The sequence below is a fragment of the Macadamia integrifolia genome, chromosome 7 (assembly GCF_013358625.1).
Source record: "Macadamia integrifolia cultivar HAES 741 chromosome 7, SCU_Mint_v3, whole genome shotgun sequence".
NCBI classification, from domain to species: domain Eukaryota; kingdom Viridiplantae; phylum Streptophyta; class Magnoliopsida; order Proteales; family Proteaceae; genus Macadamia; species Macadamia integrifolia.
The window spans coordinates 7,677,615-7,702,456 of record NC_056563.1 but is presented as its reverse complement, the minus strand read 5'-3'; the positions used below and the strand labels follow the sequence as shown (position 1 = coordinate 7,702,456).

Here is a 24,842-nt window from a genome sequence, read left to right as displayed (position 1 = left end):
CGACAAAGAGAGAGAGAGAGAGAGAGAGAGAGAGAGAGAGAGAGAGAGAGAGAGAGAGAGAGAGAGAGAGAGAGAGAGAGACAATACCTATTGCAGGAGAACCCTTGAAAGCCCCTTTGAGTCACGATCTTGAGCTTGAAACCAGTTTTATGGTTCTTGTGAGAGACAATACCTGTTGCAGGGAGACAGAACTATTTTTCAAAGAGAGAGAGATTGTTGCAGGGAAGCGGCGACCGAGAGAGAGAGAGAACCTGTTGCAGGGAAGTGGCGGATTTGGGGATTTTTTATCGGGAGTTGCAGTAAAGGGGTTTGTGGGGTTTTGGAGGGTTTTTGTTCTTTTAAGTTAGTAAAAGAATAGAAAAGTAACTTTTTTGTATTCTTGCAATGTACTCTTTAGTCATTCTTTTTCATTGGTTCATTCCGAGGGAATACAAAAATGAACCGGACGTGCCAAACATATTTATGTTCTATTTGCATTCCCACAGAATAGAAGGACACCAGAAACATTCTCCCAGAGTGTTATCAAACGGCCCCTAAGCATTAATGAATTTTTCCCTCTCCTCCCTGGAGAGGGCCATTTTCACAAAAAAGGAAAAAAAACTACCGGAGTTTTTATAATATCACCACTATATGTGTCATATTTCATTATACCCTTTGATGGCTATAATTGTATTGTCACTAGGATTGTGTATACTTCTACCAAAAAAAACTTAAGATTGTGTACACCAATGTTTTTATAACACCACTATGTGTGTCATGTTTTATTTTAAAATTTTAAAAAATATAAGGTTGTACATATTTTTAGTAGCGGTAAAAAATTGCAGCCACTTTTTACCCAAAAAAAAAAAAAAGATACAGTCACTAAATGATTCATTTCATTAACAGCATTTGTGGTGGTGTTATGTTACTATCACTTTTGTCGGTTCTTCTTTTTGTAATATTTCAGGGAAACTTGTTTTCAATGCTACCATAAATCACATTTAGATGAAGAGTAACCTAAAGAAATGGACTTCCAACTCTCCCATTAACTGTCAAATTTGAGACTCCATCTCTTTTGAAATTAAAGTCAAAATTAATGCGTTCCCCTCTTCTTGTATTGATTCTCCAAGAAACAGGCATATTGTTGTATTCTAGGATTTTCCCTTATATCTTCTTAATGCCCCTATGTCCTAAGAGTGGGTTGTAAAGTCTTTGTTTTCCCTTTTTTAAGGTATATTTTTCCTTTCTTCTTCGTAGTAATGAATTTTTTATTCACCTAAAAAAAATGTTATTACTACTGATTCTTGGTAATGAATTTTTTATTCACCTAAAAGAAATGTTACTACCACTAATAAGGGACCTTTAGTAGTGGTAATTAAGAATTTCTACCACTAAATGTGTTATTTTTTATTTTGGAAAAAACATGCTTCTTCTTTTCACCTTATCGCGGGTCTTCTTATCTTCACATTCACAGTAAAGCAATGACTCTGTTCCTCCCCTCCCCTCCTCTCCTTTCCTTTCCCTTCCCTTCCCTTGCCTACTTGCTCCTTAACTTCTCCACCTACCACATGAAAGCTCAACTGCACAAGCAATCTCAGCCTCTACCAAGCTCGCATTCCTATAGGCATTTCAACCTAGCTGGCATCTACAGATTCATTAGGTATTTTCACCATCGACAACTCCTAAGTCCAAAGTTTATCATTGTGCCCAAGCACAAGGGCGAGTTACGTAGGAGGAGGCATAGAGGAAGGGGAGTAGTGATAGGGGAATAAATAATGAGGTACGTGGATTAATAAAATAATAATATATTCTAAATCCCCATCTTTTCCAAAATCTTTTCTATTATGGTAAAGATTTTGGAGAAGGGTGAGATGTATAATTCCTTTCCACATAAGTAGACAAAACATTTAATACCTATTGTCTTTTACTCTATAACTCTATCCAAACAAACATCTTTGGTTTTTATAATTTTATGGAAAACCTTGAAAGTATCTCACCCCTTTATTTTCATCCCATTTTTTCCCATCAAACCAACAAGGCCAAATAATTTTTATTAGCCACCGCTAAAAACAATTGTTTTTATTTTTTTTCTTAAATAATATTTAGAGGAATTGATAAACCTCCATTAAATGATGTTTTCAGCGATAATATATCATTACTAAATTTATTTTTTTAGTGGCAGTATAAAAAACTACCGCTGGAGGATATGTACATGAGTGATAATAAAAAAATCGTTACATAGCAATAGTGGCATCACATTTAGTGGCTGATTTTCGACGATAAAAAAACATTGGAATTGAAAAGGTTTTATTGACAGTGTTTTTTAGCAACGGATTCTTACCGCAGGTAATACTTTGATTCCTTGTATTGTTTTACTCATCTTGTTCCATCAGTCCATTCTTATCTAAGGTGATGAGGTCATATCTTATGTTACAAGTACACAATTTCAAATCTTGACTTACACTTTCAGCTTATTCTATTTTACCTTTGTGAACCTTCAACTTCAACTTGCACCAAATCATTACAGTTGTTATCATTGGTTTCTTTTCTATATGATCAAATTAACTTTCTTTATTGAGTCACTCTTTCTTCTACTGTTTTTAAGTCATTAGTGGTTTTACCTTTCCTAAGACATCATCAATCACTACCTCAAAATAAATAAATAAATAAAGCTTGATCATATGAGGATTAGTCATGTTATGGGGTTGAAAAATGATTTCGACTACCACTAGATCACTTCACTAATGTGCCATAATTAGTTTTGTTTATTTATTATCAAATTCTAGGAAAATGGGGAATGGTAAAAAAATTCTCTGTGATAAGGTACGTAGTAAGTGGTAGTGAGGATCCATTGGCTGATCCATATCGGGGTCCTCCCAGCCGTTGGATCCTCACTATCACTTATCGCTCACCGTAGATGATTTAAACCCATATAAAATGAGAATACTCCAATTAGAAAGAAAGACAATCTCTATATTAAGTGATAAAACACCATAATTTTACCAAACAACCTCTTAAAGAAGAAGAATTTATTACTATAAACCTTTATTAAAGTTTTTTTTTCTAAATTGATCTTTAATTGTGGTCCAAAGTCGAAAAATAATATATATATATATATATATATCAAAATGTAATTTATTCAAAGAATATTAATTGTTAGGTAAAAAAAAAATGAAACTAAAAGGATTATTTTCAGATAAAAGTCAGTGTAAAAAACTAAGGAAATTTTTTTTGCAACCCACGGTGAATGTAACAGCCAAAGTCTAGGAGTCATAATTATTCCTTCTATATGTATAAAGTTAGTAATATACTAATACCTCCCACTATTCCACAACCCTTTCTACGCCCTTCAAGCCCTAGGTCAAAGGATTCTCCCTTCACTTTTTGGTCCATAAATTTTAATATTTTACCTCAAAAGTTTTCTTATTTCATTTTTACATACAACAAGGACCTATGAGTCTGGTATAAAGTGAGATATCTAAAGAGAAATTACACTAAAAAAAAAAATTAGTATATATATATATATAAACACTAGAATAGTTTATATGAGAAATTAAGAAGATAGTTTATAAATGATGGCAATTAATGGGATAATAAGTGGATAGGAAAATGATTACATGGAAGCCTGAATTACCAATAATATTTTTGAAACTAAGGCTGCATTTCTTATGGTTCTTGGTTCTCAGAATACATTCTAGGTCAATAATGCATTTCAAGAAATCATACCAAATGCAATAGTCTTCCACCCATGATCTGAACATATGAACACACTATTTATATGATATATATTTGTCATCTCATCTTCTAACCCCAGTATTTTATAGGTCCCGAGTACCATATCCCTGAAAATCTCAATTATAAATTGTAATCAAAGAGAATATAATATACATGCATACTTTGAAAGTGTTTGGAATCATATAATGCACTTTTTGAAATTAAGGATGCGTTTGACATGATTTCTTGGAATGACTTATTGACATAGAATGCATGCCAAGTACAACATAAATATGCTTGCAAACTAAGTTCACGTACAAACTTGCAAGTACTTTTATTATTGTAAAGGTAGAGGTTGGGCATGCCGCTAGCTTTCTTGAAACTACCTACTCAATCAATAGAAGGCCGAGACAGGAGGGGCATGGAAATCATTTCCAAAGAAAATAGAAAGAGAGTGAGTGACATATAGGCTGGGCACCCCAGCAACATGCCTAGTCTTTTCCTTAATTATAAAGACAGAATTCACACAATACTTGCACCTCCTTTATTATCAAAGAACCCTAGCGTGTAAATGGAGGATTTTGAGAAATTTTACACCATCTTATCCTAATCCAAATAAAATCTCCCTCTATCAAAATGCTCTCCTCCGTTGAAGTTCATTTTCTTTTATTTTAAATCTCAATCTCATGTGGATAGTTTTATATGTGGCTGATGTTTCTTGGACATGGAGGAAGATTCTTAGGACTAAAAATATAATGCGATGCAATCAAAAGTATGATATTGATGTTTCTTCTACTAGGTTATGACTTGATGATTGGCATCTTAGTAGGGTTTTCCTCTATGTCTTTGATGAGAGGATAAGATATGATGAATGTATCATCCATTGTATCTCTGATGGCCACTGGACTCATCGTCCACCAGCCTCCTCTTGCTGAAAAGGGTGTGGAAAAAACTTCTCTGTCTTCTTTTGAGAGAGAGTGAAAGTGGATGAAGAGGGAATTCAAGTGCAAATTGGTTTGCAACGTTGATGTTAAGATGACTTTCTGTGCCTTCATATACCATATATGATGGGAAAGAAATTTGCAAAGCTGCAAGGTCTTCTTCGTCCTCTTGAGTCTACAATCATATTTGGAGTGCAATTGAATTTGAGATCAAGACAAGGGCCAACTTTCTACATACCTCGGAATCGGATTTGGAGTGCAACTGAATTTAGGCCACCCATAGGAAAGGTTGTAGTATGGCCTCGATTATAATGAATTGGAGAGCTAGGATTCAAGTAGTTGACCCCATATAGTTGTGTACTACCACACTACTTTTTTTGGTCATCAGTTATTTCTTTCCACTTTTACCTTTCCTTTTTCTTATCCTTGTTTCGATTTATATAGCCGACCCTATTAAATGGAGATAATGATTTGTTGTTTTTGTAATTTTTTAAAACAACCTCAATTGTTCAGAAACCATTATTAAAATTTTCAAGAACTGCAAATCTCAAAAGTTGTGTAAATAGGTTTTCTTTCATTCACAAAATTAATCAACTACAAATAATAAAAGGAAAAATGAAAACTAAATTGAAATTATTAGTTGGTATTATACAAAGTTAGCAATATCTTTGTCCACATAACAAGTATTAAATACATAATCATAGTTTTAAGGGTGTGTGAGAGGAAAAGTGATTAGTAAAATCCTAATGTTCTTTATAAGGTAGCAGGTTACTTTAAAAAAAAAAAAAATGCATATGTACTGATCTGTGTTTCATTTGACCAAACAAGCATGTTAAGCAAGCTAATTATGGAAGTTTACTTCATTGACTATAAAGAGCTTGTCGTTATCCCTAATTACTTCAATTGAATCAATCCCTGCACCTTCTTCATTCATTATGATTGCATTCCTTGCATCAAACCCAAGCTTTTCCCCTGTTAAAAATTAGAATAAAAATAATCTATTAAGACCCTACAAATCTATAAATTTACTAGAGACCAAGGTTAAAACAAGAGCAATGACCCAAGAAGACATGGGCACCAATAGAGAGTAAATTTAATGTGTTTCACAATGGTGGGGGCATCATTTCACCCCCTCTGTGTCTGACACAAGGCCGTGCGATCAGGGTTACCCAATTGATTTTGATACCCATGTAACATGTGTTTGTGGATATAGTTGTAAAGAGAGTTTTCTCTCACCCACATGAAGAGAATTAAGGGTCATCAATCTCCCCCCTCCCCTCTTAAAGTTCCACCCAATTGCAATAGACAGAATCTCTTCACCCATATTGGTGGGTACCAAACTACCCAAGTAAGAGATACTGGGGCCTGCTTAGTAGGGTCCAGACCCACTATTTTTGGGCCTCAAAATATGAATTGCTAACCAATTCAATATCTATATAAAGGAAAAGGACACTTACCAGCAATGCTTTTGAGTTCTTCCAAGGAAGTTGGCAACTTTATGAGTTTCCCTGCTTCCATGTTACATGAGTTCCTTCTCAACACAGGATGTTCTCTATATATGCTGACCCTAAGACAGTTTCCACCTTTTGATCTACCCCACTTGCTCTCTTCTTCTTGCTTTCTCCTTAAATAACTTTCTATAGTCTCATCTGGTACAGCCTCAAGCATGGTTATACAATGCCCCACCTCTCTTTTTTTCACCATTTCATCTAAAGTATTCATTGGAAATCCATTTGGACTCGCCTGATCAACATTTGCACCATTCATCACTAAGAGGTTCACCATCTCTACGTGATTTTCGGACATAGCGATTTGAAGAGCAGTGGATCCATGGCGATTCTTTGAGTCCACATTCAATCCGTGGCTCAATAGTTCCTTCATTGTAGAAAGATCGTTTCTTTTCGCAGCGGTGCATAGAAGATCACCGGTTGTGTGAGGATCGGAAATGGATGTACAGTGGTAGAGGATCCTAAAGATGGAATGGTGCTTTGTAGAGATTGCATCCCATAGAGGAGTATTCCCAATCATATCTGCACTCAATATATATTTTTAAGAAGATGATCAAGAAGAGAAAGGCTCACAAAGGGCATACCTAGTGCACGAGGCTCCTGACACTGTGAGGTTTGAGGAGAGTCATAATATACACATCTTTACCCCCACATGGCGGAGAGGCCAAGCCAGGGTAAGGCCTCTCAATGGACTTAAATAGCTCAGCCCACTTGAGGAGTTGTTGGGATTATTAGGTATTTTAGGATGAGCATGATCTATACCTGGAGAAGCCCAGCCCATGTATCCACCAGCAGAGCTAAAATAAAACTAGGCTAGGATAGCATCTGAAAAAGAAAGATTGATTTTCTTTTTTTTTTCGAATTCTTGGATGGTTTTATTACCTTGTATATTAATGTTGCAGCCATGCTTGAGGAGAACCAGGACACAATCTTCATGACCTTTTGATGCTGCTATGTGCTGAAGATATCAAAATGTTAGTAAAATCCTTGGAGTTCAATGATGACAATAATGATTGAGGGAAAAAGAATCCTATCCTGTTGGTCCAGGAAACTTCAAGAGAAAGGGTGAGCGAAAAGATCACGGTGCCTAGGGCACTGAAGATGCCGGCGGATGCCCTCTCATTGATCCTATGCTAGAAGGATAGGGTTCTTTTGCCCAATGATTAATTAACATGTAGTTCTCTCTTTGTTTTCAATTTTTTTTCATTTCTTTTTCTTGCCTTTCAAACATAGCCTCGATGAAGATTTACTTGGAAACAAACAGACTCATATAAAGTTCCAAAATTAGATTGGACAAACCGGTTGGATTGAACCATGGTTTGACCCATTTGCTAGTGACCCACCAGAGAAAATGCCATAGATGGCCAATTGAAGATCTAAATGGGAAACTATGATTGAGAAGCAAAATTTTATCATTTCTAGAATTAAGGATTCAAAGAATATTACCAATGGGGTTCTTCCTTTGGAGTCCCCAACATTAGGGTCCAGACTTGCCTTCAGAAGCTCATCTAAAAAAGCTGCATTACCAGAACTTGCTACAGCCAACAGATTACTATCCATATTGGAATCTCCATTATCCTCTCCATTTTCTACCAGTAAATCATGGATGTGCAGATCCTTAAGCTCTCTGTAGTGCTGCAATAATCCATCATTTTGAAATTTGAAAATTCCTTTTTTCTTAGTTAGTGTATAACAAATAAATCTTTGGGACATATCAATTAACACTTCCTCAAATTACTTACTTGAAGGAAGTTCTTAAACATGACTATGTAGTCTTGTTCTCTGGTTCTCATTGCTTCCATTAAAGCACTTGTTTTCATCCTCAAGAGTTGAGATAGTGTCTTTGTTCTAAATGTAAAGCCTTGAGGTCTAAGGCAAAGAGCTCCAACTTCACCAAATATGTCTCCAGTTCTTAGTGTACCCATGACTCTTTCTTCTTCCTTTCCGCAATCGATGATTTCTACTTCTCCTGATACAACAACATAGACATCGTCGGGCGATTCAGTTTGCATTATAACATCCTCTCTTGGTGGAATATATTCTGCCTTCATTTTCGCAACCTACTCAATAATTCAAAACACTTCAATTAGATGTTGATGAAGAGATGGAATAATTAAGTGAGAAACAAAAGAGTAAGATCCAAAATTCTCACCAACTGCAATAGTATTTCCCTTGACACTCCTTTGAAGAGATACACTTTCTCTACTGTTGGTAGGAATAGGTGTTGGCAGATACTATTACAGATTGATTTTGGAAGTTGTTCAATCAATTGTTGCTGGTTCAAACTCTCAGCCCTAAATCTTAAACACATGTAAGCTAATATATGCTCTTTCAACTTCTGAGGTAAGCGGTTTCGACATACAAAGTGTGAGGCTGATTCTATGCTATTCCTCTGCAACAGTCACACATTAAGTTAATCAGTTCATAAGTACTCTGTTTATCATATGGGGGTAATGGTTTACTTACGAATTCCATAGTCCGACGGGTTCCTTCAACGACTAAATTAGTCATGTTTCCAATCAAGTAAGCAGTGAGGCCAAGATTGAAGAGCATGTAAAATATGTTGAAGATCATCTCCCTAGAATTTACAGCATGTAGATCTCCATAACCTACTGTTGTCATGGTAGTCATGGCCCAATAAATAGAAGATATGTATCTGATCTTAAGGCTAGCTTCTCTAAAATTTGGAATCACAGCTCCAATCCATGTCTTCCCTTCTTGTGGGTATCGATCAGCCAGCATGTAATAGAGGCATCCAGCACAATGAACCAGAAATATTGTCACCTACACCAAATATTCTTTTTTTTAACTGTTTCAAGCTTTTGATGTGGTTCTCTAGAACTGTTTAAAAGCTACTAAACATGTTTGAACTTTGAAGTTTGCTTACACTCAGAAGTCTAGCACATCTTATCCAGAAATAGCTGAATCTAATGTCCTTTTCAAGTCTGCAAAAAATTTTAGACAAGTGAACCCAAGAAGAGAAGGAAATGAAATCAAAACAGAGCTTCATAGATGGTTGTAGTTGAGAAATCACACCTTGTGAATAGTTGCTTAACCCTTCTTAAACGCCAAAACCTTAGCATCCCAAGCAGACACAGACTAACATTGTTTCTCCCTGTAAATAAGTATCCTATAGCCTCAAATGGGATTGTGGAAGCCAAATCCATGACAAACCATGTTGAGAGGTACCTGATCATCAGTAAATAGCCTTAACTGAAAAAAATAAATTAATTGAAAGATACATTAAGCATGTCATAAATTCTTTCTTGAATGATGATCTTCATGAAGAAGTGTACATGAAACCACCTTTGGGATATCCTCATCATCACCATTAGATGTGTCGCTTACAACATAGCTTTATACTAATTTAAACAAGGTCCTTGTGCCTGGTTTGCTAAGTTCAATTTCACAATATCTGACTAATCCAGTGCATAGCACTCTGGTTGCAGCTTCTGCTGGTAGAGCAAGCGTCAGGTTTGTGGTCTAGGGATCAACTCCTGTCACATGCTTCCCCCCCCCCCTTTCCTATCATCCCCCCCTCCCCTCTTGTGTGTGTGAGTAAAGTCCTCTTGGGCCATGACAATGCTTTTTTTATTCATCGTACTACTTTTGGGACTGTACTTTTACTACTTTATGTGGATGATATTCTTTTTATTGGGGATGACATTGCATGCATACAATCCTTACAACTTGTTCTTCATTATAAATTGAAATGAAGGACCTTGGGTCTTTATGATATTTTCTTAGCTTTGAAATTTCCTCTACCACTAATGGAAAACTTCTAATTGATGCTACCCTCTACCTTTAGAAGTCGTGTACGTGACAGGCAATCTCCCCGACATTGCTTATGTTGTCCATCTTGTTAGTGAGTTCATAACTGCCCCTTGATCCACTCATTTTGTTGCTTTTCTTTAGATTCTTTGATACATCAAGGGTACTCTCTTGCATGGCTTGCTCTACTCCTCCAACTCCTTTCTTAAGGAGGGTCTGTTTTGACAGTGATCAACATTCCACAATAAGCTAGTGCTCATTCTAGTACTAAAGCCAAAGTTCCGTGCTCTTTGTAATGCATCGTCTGGACTTATCTGCTATGCTGGCTTCTTCAATATATGGGTATCACCTTCTCAACTCCAAACCATATATATATATATATTGTGTCAATAAGATTCTTTGAAATCTCACATGGGGTGTTTAGTGCTTTTCACTGCTTTCAGTGAAAGTTGAATGGTTCTCATTTAATCCCGGTATGATCCAATCCATGCGATTGTAGGGTCAGTATGGGCCCATTGGACTATTTCGACTTGGATACCCTTCGTTAAAAATATAAAAAATAAAAAATCTCAATCCACAATACTCCAACAACAAGAAGCACCCAAATCTCAATTAATTTCTAGAATTTAATTAAATACTTAATACCATAATGGGAATGTTAAGTTATGATCAGATAACTAATGCAAAGATGTGCAAGAAAGTAAACCAACCTTATAGTAATTTTCCTTGAATCCTGAACTAGAAGCTGAGTTCTTGGGTCGATGTAAGCAACAAAAAATGTCAACACAATGTCGATCAGGAAGAAGATGTCAACAATGTTGTCTGCTATATACAGTCCTCCTCTGGGAGATAACTTCATGAATGCAATCTTGAATGGGTAAACCCATACAGAATAAGCCACCAAAATCGTCATGAATGTCTCCCAACACCTGAAGGGTTAAAACAAATACATTTAAGTTCATGTGTTTGTATAGAGGAAAATTCTACATTTTTCATATACATTAAACATAGGTTTAGTTATTATTATTAGGAGATAGAACCCTGCTCGCTTGTGATGTTATATGCCTAGATACAGTGTAGGCACGAAAAAGACCGCACTGCGTCCCCGTAACCTCCCATTGGCTTGTGCGCTGGTGTAGTGTCTGCACAAGCAGACAGTTTTCTCTTGCCATTATTATTATTATCATTATCTCCTGTGCGGTGTGCGGGTCAATGGGAGGGCTCATGGGAGCATCTTTAGTGCATGATGAGGGGAGCAACATAGTCTTTTCATGTCCGCCTGTGTCTGGGTGTAGGAAATGCCAAACTCGCAAGATTCTTTTTCCCTTTATTTATATGAATAGGTTAATTCCTTGATTTGATTAACCAAATATTGAAGCAACGGTTGTGGCTAATGTTGTTGAACTATATTTGTCACATCGAGGATCCAGTTTTCCTCCACTGATGAATCTATACACTTATGGGTTCTGACGTTTGGATGAGACTTTTGTAACAAAAAAAAATATATATTTTGAAATTTGAACTTTTGACAATGGAAGTTGGGAAAGAAAATAATGACCTTAAAATGGTATGATTCTCTTCCCCCACGGCGAAGTTCAAAAACTTTAAACGTGATCAAAATTAATCAAAATCCACCATTATAATATGAAACAACGCATGAAATGCCTAAACAAAGTCCCTTTTTGGCCCAGTGGCCCAACTTTTATCTTATTGGGCCTCCAATATCTTGGATCCATGTCTATGTGCCATACCAACCTTGTATTTTATTTTTCTAATTTCATGACAGGTGAGTTTTGCTCTTTTGGGAAGGCCTAGCTGAAACCCACTACATGAGGTTATGGGTGGATGTCACATATGCATCCAAAAAGTAACCCATAATAACAAACTATTCTTTCATTTACCAAAAATAATATATCAAAAAATAAAAACAATTAAGGGCATAACATGAAACCACTTGGAGAAGGTTAGATTTGGACGGTAGAAGAACCTCAAATATGGAAACTCAATTTATAGAATCACTTGGGCGGTAGAAGAACCCCAATAGGGAAACTTAATATATATAATCTTTTTACCAATATATCTACAGATATCGAAACTTCTAGTTGTACAAATTGGATGTACAGATCCCAAGATTCTGCATGATCAGAATTTGCTAAGTGATAAAATAAAATTGATGACTGCAAGAGGTGCATGTGACCAAATATAATGAAGTGTACGAGTATACATGAGAGGATGGTATGGTATTAGTTGAAAGGGTAAAAAATTGAATTTGAAGTTGAAATTTGACAAGTCGTGAATTTCTATGTAACAGAATTAGGTCATGGTCCCTATAATATTGAAGTGAGAGGGTTGAGCATGTCTCAAGCTTTCGATAAGTTAATAATATGCACTAATCATAAGGTTGAACATGGGAGAATAAAGGGTCTTTTCCAATAGGGAAGAGAGAGGATAAAACAAGGTGGGTACCCTGGCCGCGTGCCAAACCTTTTCCCAATATTAAAATAATTTGTTTTTAACCAGTTACTGTACAGCGAGCAAGGCTTAACTAAACTTCTTCGCATACATACATGCACATGAGATGATTACATGAAGTATGTATAAAGACATTCATGAATTCCAAAAGAAATGAGAGAGAGAGAGAGAGAGTGAACTGGACCTGTATCTGGAGTCCATGGGTGAGATGATTCTCCCTTTAGGCTCAATTTGGTTCTGATGATAATTGGAGACACCCAAAGGAGGGAGGATGACCTTAGAGAGGTTGCGTGGGTTGAGAGAGGCGCCATCTTCATCTTCATCATCTTCTCTGGTGTGTGGGTGTGGTGGGACTTCAGAGCTTCCATGGTAGTTCTTCTGAAAACCCATCCAACTCATGTGAGAGTTGGAGCTTGAGTTGTATGATACAGAACTCTTTTCCATATACTATTTCAGAAGAAAGGTTCACTCAGGTAGTTCTTGGGTTTACTACTACAGATTTTTTAGTATATTATGACCACTCAACACAGGCACCACACATAGAGAGAGAGAGAGAGAGAGAGAGAGAGAGAGAGAGAGAGAGAGAGAGAGAGAGAGAAATGATGGAAGTGAAAGAATTACATTCTGCATTGATTGAATGTTTAAGATAAGGCTGCTTCCTTATGGAATTGTGGTTGGTGGGTGCTTGTGGGTTTGGTCTGGTACGGATGAGATGAGAAGAGAAATCATTCCCTCAATAAGTTAGCTGGCCTTTTCTATATGGTGTTATATGGCTCTCATGCTATTATCTTCTTTTCACTCTAAATTAAGGATTGGCCACTTCTTTGGGTCGGCAAGTTGTCAAACAAGATAAACAAAACTTCCAATTTAAATGTTGTTGAAATTTTAAACTGTTTATTTATAGGTTATAAATAATATATGCAATTTCTATTTTCAATGCCAACTTGTCTGAATTTTTTTTTTTTTTTTTTTTTTTTTTGGTGTTTATGAGAACTTGGCTCTTGAGCTAAGGGAATCAATAGAGGAGCTGGTCTGGTCCACTGTGGGTATTCGTTTTATTCAATTTGTAGTAAACAAATTTTACTTGAAGAGAAATGTAGTTCGTCAAGTCATGTATCGAACACTAATAGAATTGTCTCGTTTTGATATTGGATGAAAGAGTTCTATCATATTCTATCACGCAAAGAAGAAGCTAAATGGGAGAGTTTGGAAAATATTTGAGCAATTTTTCTATAGCTATAATGTGAAAATATTAAGGATAGGGGTCCAAGTCCTTATTCTCTCTTGTAGCTCGATTAATATAAACCTTGTTTAATGTAATAGAATATTCATCTTTAGGTTCCCTAGGTAGACAGAAGATATCATACACAGAGAACAAAATCAGGCGGCCAGTATAGGGCCACATCATTGGATTCATTTTGGGGGGACATGATTGAGGTGCGAAAGGAACGGACAAATGAATGAGATTGTGTCGAGAGTGATTTCATTGGTCGGGCTCATCTAATTCTTTCTACCGGCACTACACAGAATCACACCTGCTCAGATGCTTCTTGCAATAGCATACCAAGCCCATCTTCTTATAAGAATAGAAGCCGATGCTCACTAGGAGGTCTCGAGTTCGAGTCTCCTAGCTGTTACCTACTTCCCTCCCTACCTATAAAAAAAAAAAAGAATAGAAGCCGATGAGAGGTGGGTCCCTTGCATGCAATTATTTCGTCCTGGTGACAATCCCACCTCTCTCTCTCTCTCATTGCGAATCTGATAGCCATAGTCTTGTCGCTCTGAAATAATGGATGGTTGGTGCTGAGTGGTTCTCAATTTCTTAGATCAATTTTCCAATAAGAAGACTAGGACCATAGCTACCAATTATTTGCCAACTTGGCACTCCATGTGTACTGTACACGTGTAGGCCAATGAGCCGACTATGTGTAGTGAACTAGTGATTAAGCATGCATTTTCTTTATAATTTGCATCACATGACACCATACGACCACGACACGACATGACCAGATGTACTTACTGTACTGACCGCGTTGCTGCACTGAATCAGTGCTAAACAACGTCTGCCAAATTTACGTGGAAAGCTATATAGGCTCTTGATAAAAAGCAGTCGAATTTTTATTAGAAGATATATATATATATATATATTTATTTAATGGGTCTAATTATTAAAATTTAAAGAGAAAAAAAATCTTGTCAGTCTGTGTAGGAAACGCCAATCACATACTGGCTTGAAATAATCGTGTTTGTCTATCGTTGTATGTTGAAGATGTTCATGTTTGTTCTCCCATTGATCCGTGTGTTAGGTATTTCTTATATTAGACTTGTAGGATTTCTTCTCTCTAAATTTAAATAGGGAAGTAGTTCTCTGTCCCAACACATAACATACGGTGTTCTCAAAGTCTATTTCTCTACTCCTCCAATAAAATAAAACATCCCTTTATGAGAGGGAGAGAGACTTGAGAAAATGCTAGTGTAAACTACATTCCCAGACATAATTCATTTTCTTATTCAAATATGGAGTTTATAAGGTAAAGAGAGGGAGACAAACAGAGGAAGACACTAACTTACATTGTGCTCTAGGTGAAGAACTCAATCCCATTTTACAAATAGGTAAATAATAATTTGTTATTAATCTACATGGTACGACTATGCAGTTAATTGAATCATCCACAAATACTCCATAGACAAGATCAATCATAAATCCTATTTCTAAACCCAGCCTTTCAACGCTAAACTACTATATGTGAAAGTGAAGGCGGGTTCAAGTCCAATACTTTTTGTGAACAAGTCGTGTGCAGCTCGATAAATCTCATCTCATCAATATAGGTCTTGGGTTCAAGTCTCTTGGTTCACACCTTCTCTCCCCACTCATAGCATCGGATGATATGGATCATTAATTAATTACTTAATATTTTATAGACAAACATAACATTTATACAAAGAAGACAAGATTATAAAGTCTGAATGGTCTCCACCAGCCAAGGATGATGAGAGTCAGCTTAAAAGAACCTAACATTCTTCCCAATACCATATGACTAGTTTGAACGAGCTAGAAGCCCAAAAAAAAAAGAGAATAAGTCCCAACAATTAATCAAATTTATATAGCTCTTCTCAATCCTATGGGCCATCATTTGCTCAACTTTACTAGAGATAAATTATCAAAAACATAAGGTGGTTTTTTTTCTCTTGAAAATTGTTTTGCAATTAAAAGGTTTGGTGGATGGCAATCCTCCAAGAGAAAGGGTGGATTTGCATATCTTATTCTGCGGCTCAGGTTCAAATTTTTAACCTTATGCATATTATGTCTATTTGTGTTTTCAGTAGTTCCATCCACCCTCTGGGTCATCTTAGATTTTTTTAATATTGTTATTTACCATTTGATCATTTTCTATTAAACTAAGCTTATGACAGGCTCGGATCACATAGTATTTGAGGACTAATGCAACCACCTTAAGATGTTATAGTATTTATCATATCAATGCCCGAAAGTGTGGTTTAAGAGCTAATCTTACACTACCGGACCAAGAGAGAATCAGCCAATGAGGTCAGTCTTGTTTAGTTCAATCCAGCTTGTGCAAAAATGAGTCAATGTCCACACTTCTATGTCCTTTTTTGATTTCTTCATTCTCTAGAACCTGTTTAAACTTCAAGAACCCTCAAAACCATTAATTGATTATTTAATCGGTTTGGATATTTATTTTTCGAATAATTTGGATTTTAATCCAGATACGGATACCCTAAACTAGGGGTGTCAATCGATCGGTTTGGCTCGGTTTTGGTCCGGGTTGAATCGGTTTTGGTGTGGGAAAGTTGAAACCGAAACCGAACCAATAAGGAAATTCCGGTTTCGATTTGGTTTTGGTTTCGGTTTGTCTTCGGTTTCTTAAATCGATTTGTAACCGGGTTGGTTTTGGTTTTTGGTCCAGTTTGGATTCGACTTTCCATACAAATGTTTACAAAACTATGCAAATTTTGATTTTTTTAATGAATTTTGGAGTGTTTCGGTTTCTTACCAGTTTGGTTTCAGTTTCAGTCCGGGTTTTGAGCTGGTTTCGGTTTGGTTTCGGGTTCATCCGGTTTTAGGTGCAGTTCGGTTTGGTTTTGGGATTGCAATACTCCAAGACGAACCGACCCAATAAGGCTTCGGTTCGATTCGGTCCGTGTTGTTATCGGTTCGATCCGACCAGTTTTACCGGTTCAGTTTTAAGAATTGACACCCCTACCCTAAACAAACACAAATGCAAATTTGAATTTGGATTTCGACTATCCATTTACACCCCTACTTGAATGCCAGTACATTATGTTACTATAATGGTTGATTGGCTACTATGCTACAGATTTAATCAGAAGTATTTTTAAACTCTATTTTTTTTCTTACTTTATATGTCGAAATTCTCATGGAATAGTAGAAACCGTTGAAATAAAACAGCAAAACGGCTGCTTTTCGGGCTAAGAACGGCATGGGAGAAGTGATGAAGGGTGGGAGAAATATGGAGCGATGAAGACATGTTCATCTTTTTGAATGACTCATCTTTTTATTCAAATATTTTTTGACTTGAATAACAATACCCCTGTGATTAGAGGTGGAAGTGTGTAACAATTAACCAACCCTATTTTTTGTCTTAAACCACACAACAATCTGGTTTTGGTTGTTAAAGGTATGACTAAGGAGACTATGACTATCAAATGCACTTTTAACCTTGGAGACTTCTTGTATAAATTACACTATGCTTTGTAATACTTTAGACGAATGGAATTATGTATTTATTTGTGTGATGTCTATTTTTCATTAAAAAAAAAAACTATTTAAATTCAATTTATCTTGAAACGCTACCTTACTAGTTTTGTTTTAAGACATGGAAGGATCAACCAAACACACCTATTGGAAGTCATTTTAAGTTCTGTTTAATTGCACCCTGTCTAGATGGTTTTCAGGTTATTTTTTACCACAAATTTTGGGATCTTCTCTGAGAGGATGTGGTGAATCTTGTATCATACCCTGATCTGCCTAGTATCAAAAAAACCTAATCCATCCATTGTTCAGGACTTTAGACCGATTAGCTTTTGTAATGTAGCCTACAAGTCCATTTCTAAAATTCTTGCTACAAGGCTTCGTCCAATTCTACACCGCATTATCTCTCCTTTCCAATCGACCTTTGTCCCTGGGTGGCAAATTTCTGATAATATTGTCATTGCCCATGAGAATTCACTTTCTATGAAAAACTAAAAGCAAAATGAGATGGGTTGCTCTGAAATTGGACTTGGCAAAAGCATATGATTGGGTTGAGTAGGGTTTTTTAAGAGGCATCCTTGACTTTCTGGGTTTTGGAGATCGATGGGGAGACCTGATTAATTATATTATTAGCACTCCATCCTTCTCCATTAAACTTGAAGGTTCTGCTTTTTCCTGGTTTGAACTTTCCCGTGGTCTTCTTCAGGGTTTCCCTCTTAGCTCGTATCTATTTTCACTTGTTATGGAAGGTCTGTCAAGACTTCTTATTTGTTATAGAGAGCTGGACTTTTTTAGAGGAATTAAAATTGCCAGGGCTGCCCCAGAAGTTACCCACTTCTTTTTTGTGGATGATACTTTTATTTTCTGCCGAGCTACCCTGGAAGATTTATCTTCCATTAAGGCTATTTTGGACCTTTTTTTCCAGCTTATCTGGCCTTAGTGTAAATACCTCTAAGAGTTGCTTGGCTTTTAGTTCCAATCTCCATTGAAAGCGAAAGAATTTTCTGTAATTTGATGGCTATGAGTGTGATGGACTCTTAAGTCTATATATCTTGATACACACCTTTATCATAACAGAGATAAGAAGGGTTGCCTTCACAACGTGATAAATCGAGTAAAAAGTAAACTTTCACACTGGAAGGCAAAGTTACTCACTTTTGTAGGGAGAACCATCCTTGTGCAATCCACACTTGCTTCAATCCCTTCCTATCTCATGTCTTCCTTTTTACTACCTAAGAGGATTTGGAATGAGCTAGATCCATCTATTCTAGGTTTTGGAACATACTTATCCAATAAAAAGAAAGCCAACTCGGTTGGATGGAAGAGAATTTGCAAACCTAATACCTTAGGAGGGTTGGGTCTCAAATTATCAGAAATTTAGAATAAAGTCTTAGTTTGTAAATTAGGGTGGAGACTAATGAATGACCAGGAATCTCTCTGGGCAACAATTTTAAAAAGAAAATATTTTCCTAACAAAAGTTTATTTTACCCGGCAACATTGAGGAAAAAAGGTTCCTAGCCATGGAATAGTTTAAGTACTATTCTACTCTATCTATATCAGTGGTGCACTCACAAAAAGTAAGTGATTTGCTAACAAATGATTGTTGAAATATTAATCTGCTAAACTCTCTCCTCCCTGCACACTTTGTTTCTTCTATTATATCTATTTCTCCTGGAATTCAATAGGACTTCTGGCGATGCAATATTGCTCAATCAGGAACCCTTACGGCCAAGTTGGCTACAAAGTTTCTAAGTAATGAGCAACCCATTAACATTATTGGATTATTTAACAGGTGCTCCTGCTTATCTTTATGCTCACATTGGTGGCATTTCTTTTGGAAGATACATATTCATCCCAAGTTTAAGTTATTTTTCTAAGAGATTGCCCACGGAGGACTTCCAGGATATCTTAGGAAAATGGGTTTCCATGAATGATCTTTGTGTTCTGTGTAATTGAAAACAAGAAACTGCTTGGCATTTATTCCTATCATGTGAATTCTCAAAGAGCATATGGGCAGCCAGTCCATTAAGATTAAATACCACGGTTCTCCAAGCCCCTTCCTTTCAACATATTATTATGTATTTCTTTAAATTCCATAGATTTTCAAGACAAGATCGGGAACTCTTCTTTTCCAATTTCATCACGATATGTTACTTTATTTGGAATTATAGGAATAACATAATTTTTAGGAATATAAAACCGAACCGTCATGATGTTTTGGCTCTGGCCTTAAGATGGATTCATCAATTGCAAGACCTTGGGCAATCCAAGATGCCTCCTGAAACATCCCATGAATGCAAATATTGACAAACCCCATTAGTCCATTCAAAGTATATAGTCAGCATTGCAATATTTTAATTTGTGCAATTATTCACAAACCTCAACAAGGTTTAACAAGTTGGGCAGTAGGTTTGCCAAAGGGCGATGAAAGGCATTTACTAATAATAGATTATTTAATGACAAGAAACCTTACTAAAGGAAGCGCCAGGGCCATTTCTGTCTGGAGCACAAGCTGCAATAGGATGTGGAGTATCATCTATCACGGAAATATGGACTAAAACACATTGCACAAACTCTCTTTTGATCTAGAAAAATTTTTGTGGTCACTTAGTGTAGCACCTACCTTTTTGGAAATGTACAAAACCCTAACTAATGTAACATGTAGGTTGCTCCCTAACCAAGACTAGGTATCTTTCTTTGCTTCCATAGTGGAAGCAAATATGGCTAAGGATAGACTCACCGCTACCCCTTTTGTACGTTGCTAGTTTTCCTTGATGAATATATTTTCAGCTTCAATAAAAAAAAATTGCAATAAAAATTAAAGGAAAGGAAAATGAAAATTTCAAACTTTAAAAAGAAATTTTTTGTAATTATTACATCACATGATCATATTTCTAATCCCAAATCATTCTATATTTGATTAAGTTTTGCTTTACTTTTTTTTTATTAAATAAAAAAAATTACGATAAAGCATTTAACTTTAAAGTCTCACTTTACTTTTCATCAAAATTCATAGGATCTGAAAATACAATAAAAATTACATGTGAAAGGTATCATTACTAAATATGATATGAAATTTAAATAGCGTATACAATCATGTAATAGGTAATGATTACAAAAGTTTCAGATTAAGATTTCAAATTTTTTTTACTTTCCTTTCTTCAATTCCCTTTTGCAACCAAATGGTCATTAAGTTTTTTTTTTTGAAATTATTAAAAAAAAAAAAAAAAAAGGAAAATGGTGCCCCCCTCACTAATTCTCTCTCCTTCTTAACTGTGACACCCACGAATACGACAAGTACCAAGGGGTTTGGGAGATCGATGAGGGTTGGGTAAATTTTAGTTTCACATTGCCTAGGAAGAGATTATTGTGCTAGTTAACAACTTCTAATCTTCTTAACATGGCACAACGGGTTTTAAAACCTTGAAGCCTTTGAACCAAAGAAGACAATATCACATTGCCAAGGGAGAGATTATTGTGCTAGTTAATAACCTCTAGTCTTCTTAACATGGCACAACGAGTTTTAAAGCCTTGAGGTCTTTGGACCAAAGAGGTCAATACTGTGCAAGGTTAATGAAACTAGGGCGTTACAAAAGGTATCAAAGCAGACCCCGATAGCATGTGGGGCCACAGTGGGGACGCTATGCCAAAAAGGAGGAAGATTATGAGATAGAAAATACCATACCCACTTGGGAGATCGGTGAATTGACCCAACCAAGAATACGGCAAGTACCAAGGAGTTTGAGAGCTAGGTGAGGATATGCAAACTTTAGTCCCCACAATGTGGTTTAAAGCCTTGAGGCCCATGGGCCAAAGAGGGCAATATCATACAAGGTTAATGGGGCTGAGGCGTTACACTAACACTTTGCTCATTTAAACAAATCATGCGCACACTTTCTCTCTCGCTCACAATGGTTCAGAATTCTATTCGCATCATTGGCACGACTATCGATTATCCCCCTCCCAATCAAGCATAGCTAGCATTAGGCTCAGTATGGCAAAAATAATTATTTTTGAGTAGGAAATAATTTTTTTGTGTTTTTGCTTTTTTAATGTAATTTTGTACTAACAAATGTTGTATGGTAAAGTTGGAAAAAAATTTTGTTTTTGCCATTATAGAAAAGCAGAAACACAAATAGAATGCATATTTGCATAAGTATTTCTTTTAGTAGTGGTAGCAATGGTTAAAATTGCATTGAAGGTGACAATGATAGTGGTGGTAGTTGAAACTGCATTGGAGGCGGTGATAGTAGTGGATAAGATGGCGGTGGTGCTGAGACAGTTGAGGCTTGAGCAAGGTTTTAAAACTTGGTATTGGTATCGATCAGTCAAAAAGATACGATATGGATCGATATCGATAAGGATCGATCAAGGATAAAAAATTGTATAGTTTTCCCAGATTGATCATGGTATCGGCTAGGATCGGTCAAAAAAAAATTTTAAATCTAAAAAAATTCATTAAAAAAAATAAAAAGAAAAAGAAAGTTGATTCCAAAATTTCAATGCAACTTCAGGTTCAAAAAGAACCAATAGAGAACCTTAAAACATAAAGGTGAATTGGCTAAGAGATTCCTCTCACGTGAAGTTCAATAAACCAAAGATAAAAATGGAAGTACTTTTTTTTTTTTTTGGTAAGGAAAATGGAAGAACTGAAGAAGGGAAAACCCTTGTCCAACATAAGATGAAAACTATCACAAGAGGGACAACCTAACCCTTGACTCCCAACAAAGTGTCTACCAACCAAATCATATACCATCATTCACACCACTACTAAGGTTCCATCATATATATTCTAGAATACACAGCCACCACCTAACAATCCAATAATTCCTCCACCCCACCAAACAAACCAAGAAAAAGAAAAAAAAAAGTCTCTAATCTCCATTGCCTATCAATTCCTTTTGATAGTGTAACTCAAAACAAACTATAGGATAAGGCATCAAGGGGATGGATGAGGTATGTGAGTACTAGAGTGACCAACATCAACACATATGCAATAGCTTGGTCTATCGATGTCCCATGACTAGTTAGGGCAGAAGCAAGAGCCATCGATTTATCTTGAACAACAAGCAAAACAATGCTGAAGATGAGAGCGATGATGACCTATCTCCAAAGAAAACCCTAAGAACCGCCTTTTTTTTTCCTCTCTTTTTCCTTTTCAAATTACTTTTTTTTTCCTAAGATCTCTCTCAGATCAATCTCTCTCTCTCTCTCTCTCTCTCTCTCCGGTTCATCATTTATGAGTTTAAGTTTTAAAAAATATTTTTTTTAATGAATCAAGTCTGATTGATAGATCCAGATCGGTATCCAATACCTAGGACAATACTAATACTCGTCTTAGGATCAGTCATGTATCAGGATCGGTCTCAGCACATACTGATACTTGATTCCATGGGCTTGAGAGTTTGTAATCTTGAGATTCGTAAAAAAATTTCATGTCATGCATGCTTTGGCTTCAATTTTTTATTTTTTATTTTTGTTTTTCGGAGCTTCTTGTTCCAAAGAAACAACTTGTTCCAAGTGCTTTTTTTTTTTTACCCAAGTCATTCTAAAAAAAATGCAAAAATAGATCGGACGGCATGTACAATATTTGTTCTAAAAAAATACAAAACCATCAGATTTTTTAAACGTTTCCATCCAATCCCTAAATTCACACATTTTCATATTTTTGTTATATCCAAATTATATGTTTTAACTTCTCATGATTAAAAGCTTTATTTCCATCTTCGTCGGCAGTCTTCAAACCCTAATACCCTCTCCCTCTGTCACTCGATTACCTCCTCCATTTGTAAGAGGTAGAATGAAATCCCATGCTCACCAAGAGGTCTCGAATTCGAGTCTCCTAACTGTTACCTGCTTCCCTCTTATACACTATTGAAGAGGTTAAAAAATAACCTAATGAGTTGAACTAACAATTGGTATCAGAGAACAACAACTGTCCTGCGAAGTTATTTTTATTGATTTTTATATTTTTTTACTTTTTTTTTTTAAGTTTACTTTTATTTTTATATTTTTATATAAGAGTTGCAGATCTCCCTGAATTTTATATAAACTTTAACTTTCTCTGCTCAAGAAGAATGAGAAAACCATAAGAGAGGTTCTCTATAAACATCTTCTAACAATAAACTACTAAGCCAACTCCAAGCCTCAATAGTCCAAATCTGTCTGAGAATGGGGAAACAAAACTCTTAAATTTTTGGATAAATCAATCTTCCTTCTTCAAATTGAAGTTCTCTGTAAGAAGAAACTGAAGAATATCGCAGAGATCATGATTTTTGGCTTATTGCAACATTGTTGATTCCGGTGTGTACTGCGAGAGAGAGGAAGAAGAGAGAAATACATACCTAAGGATCGGTGATTTTTCGACGGCGATAGCAATTGCAATAGAGGATATAGGCAGACCGTTGAGGCCTAGCGGCTTTAGGTTTTTAGAGTCCTCCGGATAACAATGGAGTTTCATGTGAATAGAAAAATATAATATTTATCATAAAATGCGTCTAGCATGTTTAATACGTTCACCACGAAGTTTTGTTTAACATACTTTTGAAATTTTGAATCGTACGGTCGCTGCATTAGCATGCAAGCCAATGGGAGATCACGCAAAGGCATCTGGGTGGGGGTACAATGGAGTCTTTTTGTGCCCACTTGTCTCCAGGCATAGATCTAAACAAGCAAGCAATGTTCTTTTAAAGAATATATGGGGAAAAGAATGATCCTTGGTTGCATAGGCTGTGCTAGTGCGAAGGCCAATGAGGAATGGATATTGGCATCAACAAGAGTAGGGTTTTTTCCTCCAAATAATATATGGGGAAAAGAATGCTGCTTGGTCTCATGGGTTGTGCTAGTGCAGAGGATAATGAGGGGGCACACATGGGCATCATTTCCCCCCCCTCTATATCTGGAGGGCAGGGGTTGCATGACTAGGAAACATTGTTTTTCCCCATGATTAAAAGCAAAGAGTAGTGAAGAATAATTAAAGATTGAAAAACCAGTGAATATAATTTACCAAGTTTTATTTTGAACTGATGAGTGAAAATCTATTTGCATTTGCAGGTGGGATAACAAGATGTCAGCAATTACACCAGATGAAGATATCTTATGTTGGACTACTGCGATCATATAGCTCATGTGGTACAACGCATTATAACTGCAGGGAAAGTCATGGTTTAGAGTTGGAGGACTAGAAAATGAAGATATTGGAGCGTTGTGAAAAGGCTAGCATCAAGCTGGAGCAATATCTTTCTAATTGCAGAAACAACGGAGAGTGGATGAATCATTACAACCCAAAAAGGAAATTGTTCAAAGAAAAGAAGAACAAGTTTGATCCATTAGTGATCCTATCCCCAGGTCAAAGGACTTTAATTTCTAGGGCCTAGTATACATTTTCATTAGAATGCCAATATGACTTCGATCCTCTAATGCTCATGATTACTGGTTAATTAGCACCAGAAGTATATCTACCAGGAATGATATTTAGATACAATAGAGAGAAAAGGAAGAAGATTGAACAGAATATAGAAAAATTGGGAGAAATCCCTTCTTTCTCTTTCCTTCCTTCAAGTTAAAACCACAAATCTATTGAAATTATGAATCAAACAACCCAACAACAAGTCTCACAATCATTTCAGAGTGGAATGAATATAAATACTTTTGAAGATTTCATTCAAACATATTTGAGATGGGGAGAGCTCTTTGATAGTTTTTTTTTTTTTTTTTTTTTT

At 36.1% G+C, this 24,842-nt stretch overlaps 1 protein-coding gene across 1 annotated transcript; it reads right to left on the bottom strand.

The window, feature by feature from the left end:
- Positions 1 to 5,240: 5,240 nt before the first annotated feature.
- On the bottom strand, positions 5,241 to 12,984 carry LOC122083729 (potassium channel AKT2/3). The gene is made up of 11 exons (XM_042651613.1): positions 12,570 to 12,984; positions 10,624 to 10,842; positions 9,179 to 9,331; positions 9,030 to 9,087; positions 8,609 to 8,926; positions 8,295 to 8,534; positions 7,885 to 8,202; positions 7,589 to 7,777; positions 7,025 to 7,100; positions 6,092 to 6,664; positions 5,241 to 5,606 (listed from the first exon to the last, which is right to left on the bottom strand). Exons 1-11 carry the CDS (start codon positions 12,827 to 12,829, stop codon positions 5,476 to 5,478), a joined length of 2,535 nt encoding a protein of 844 aa, XP_042507547.1. The 5' UTR covers positions 12,830 to 12,984; the 3' UTR covers positions 5,241 to 5,475.
- Positions 12,985 to 24,842: the final 11,858 nt, after the last annotated feature.

Bases quoted from the DNA above. Each gene is read 5' to 3' on its own strand.
- LOC122083729 (XM_042651613.1), bottom strand. From the start codon at position 12,829: ATGGAAAAGAGTTCTGTATCATACAACTCAAGCTCCAACTCTCACATG. The intron at 8,203-8,294 runs GTGAGAATTTTG...ATTATTGAGTAG, and splicing joins GGGAAATACTATTGCAGTTG to GTTGCGAAAATGAAGGCAGA. The intron at 5,607-6,091 runs GTAAGTGTCCTT...AATTTTTAACAG, and splicing joins AGAACTCAAAAGCATTGCTG to GGGAAAAGCTTGGGTTTGAT.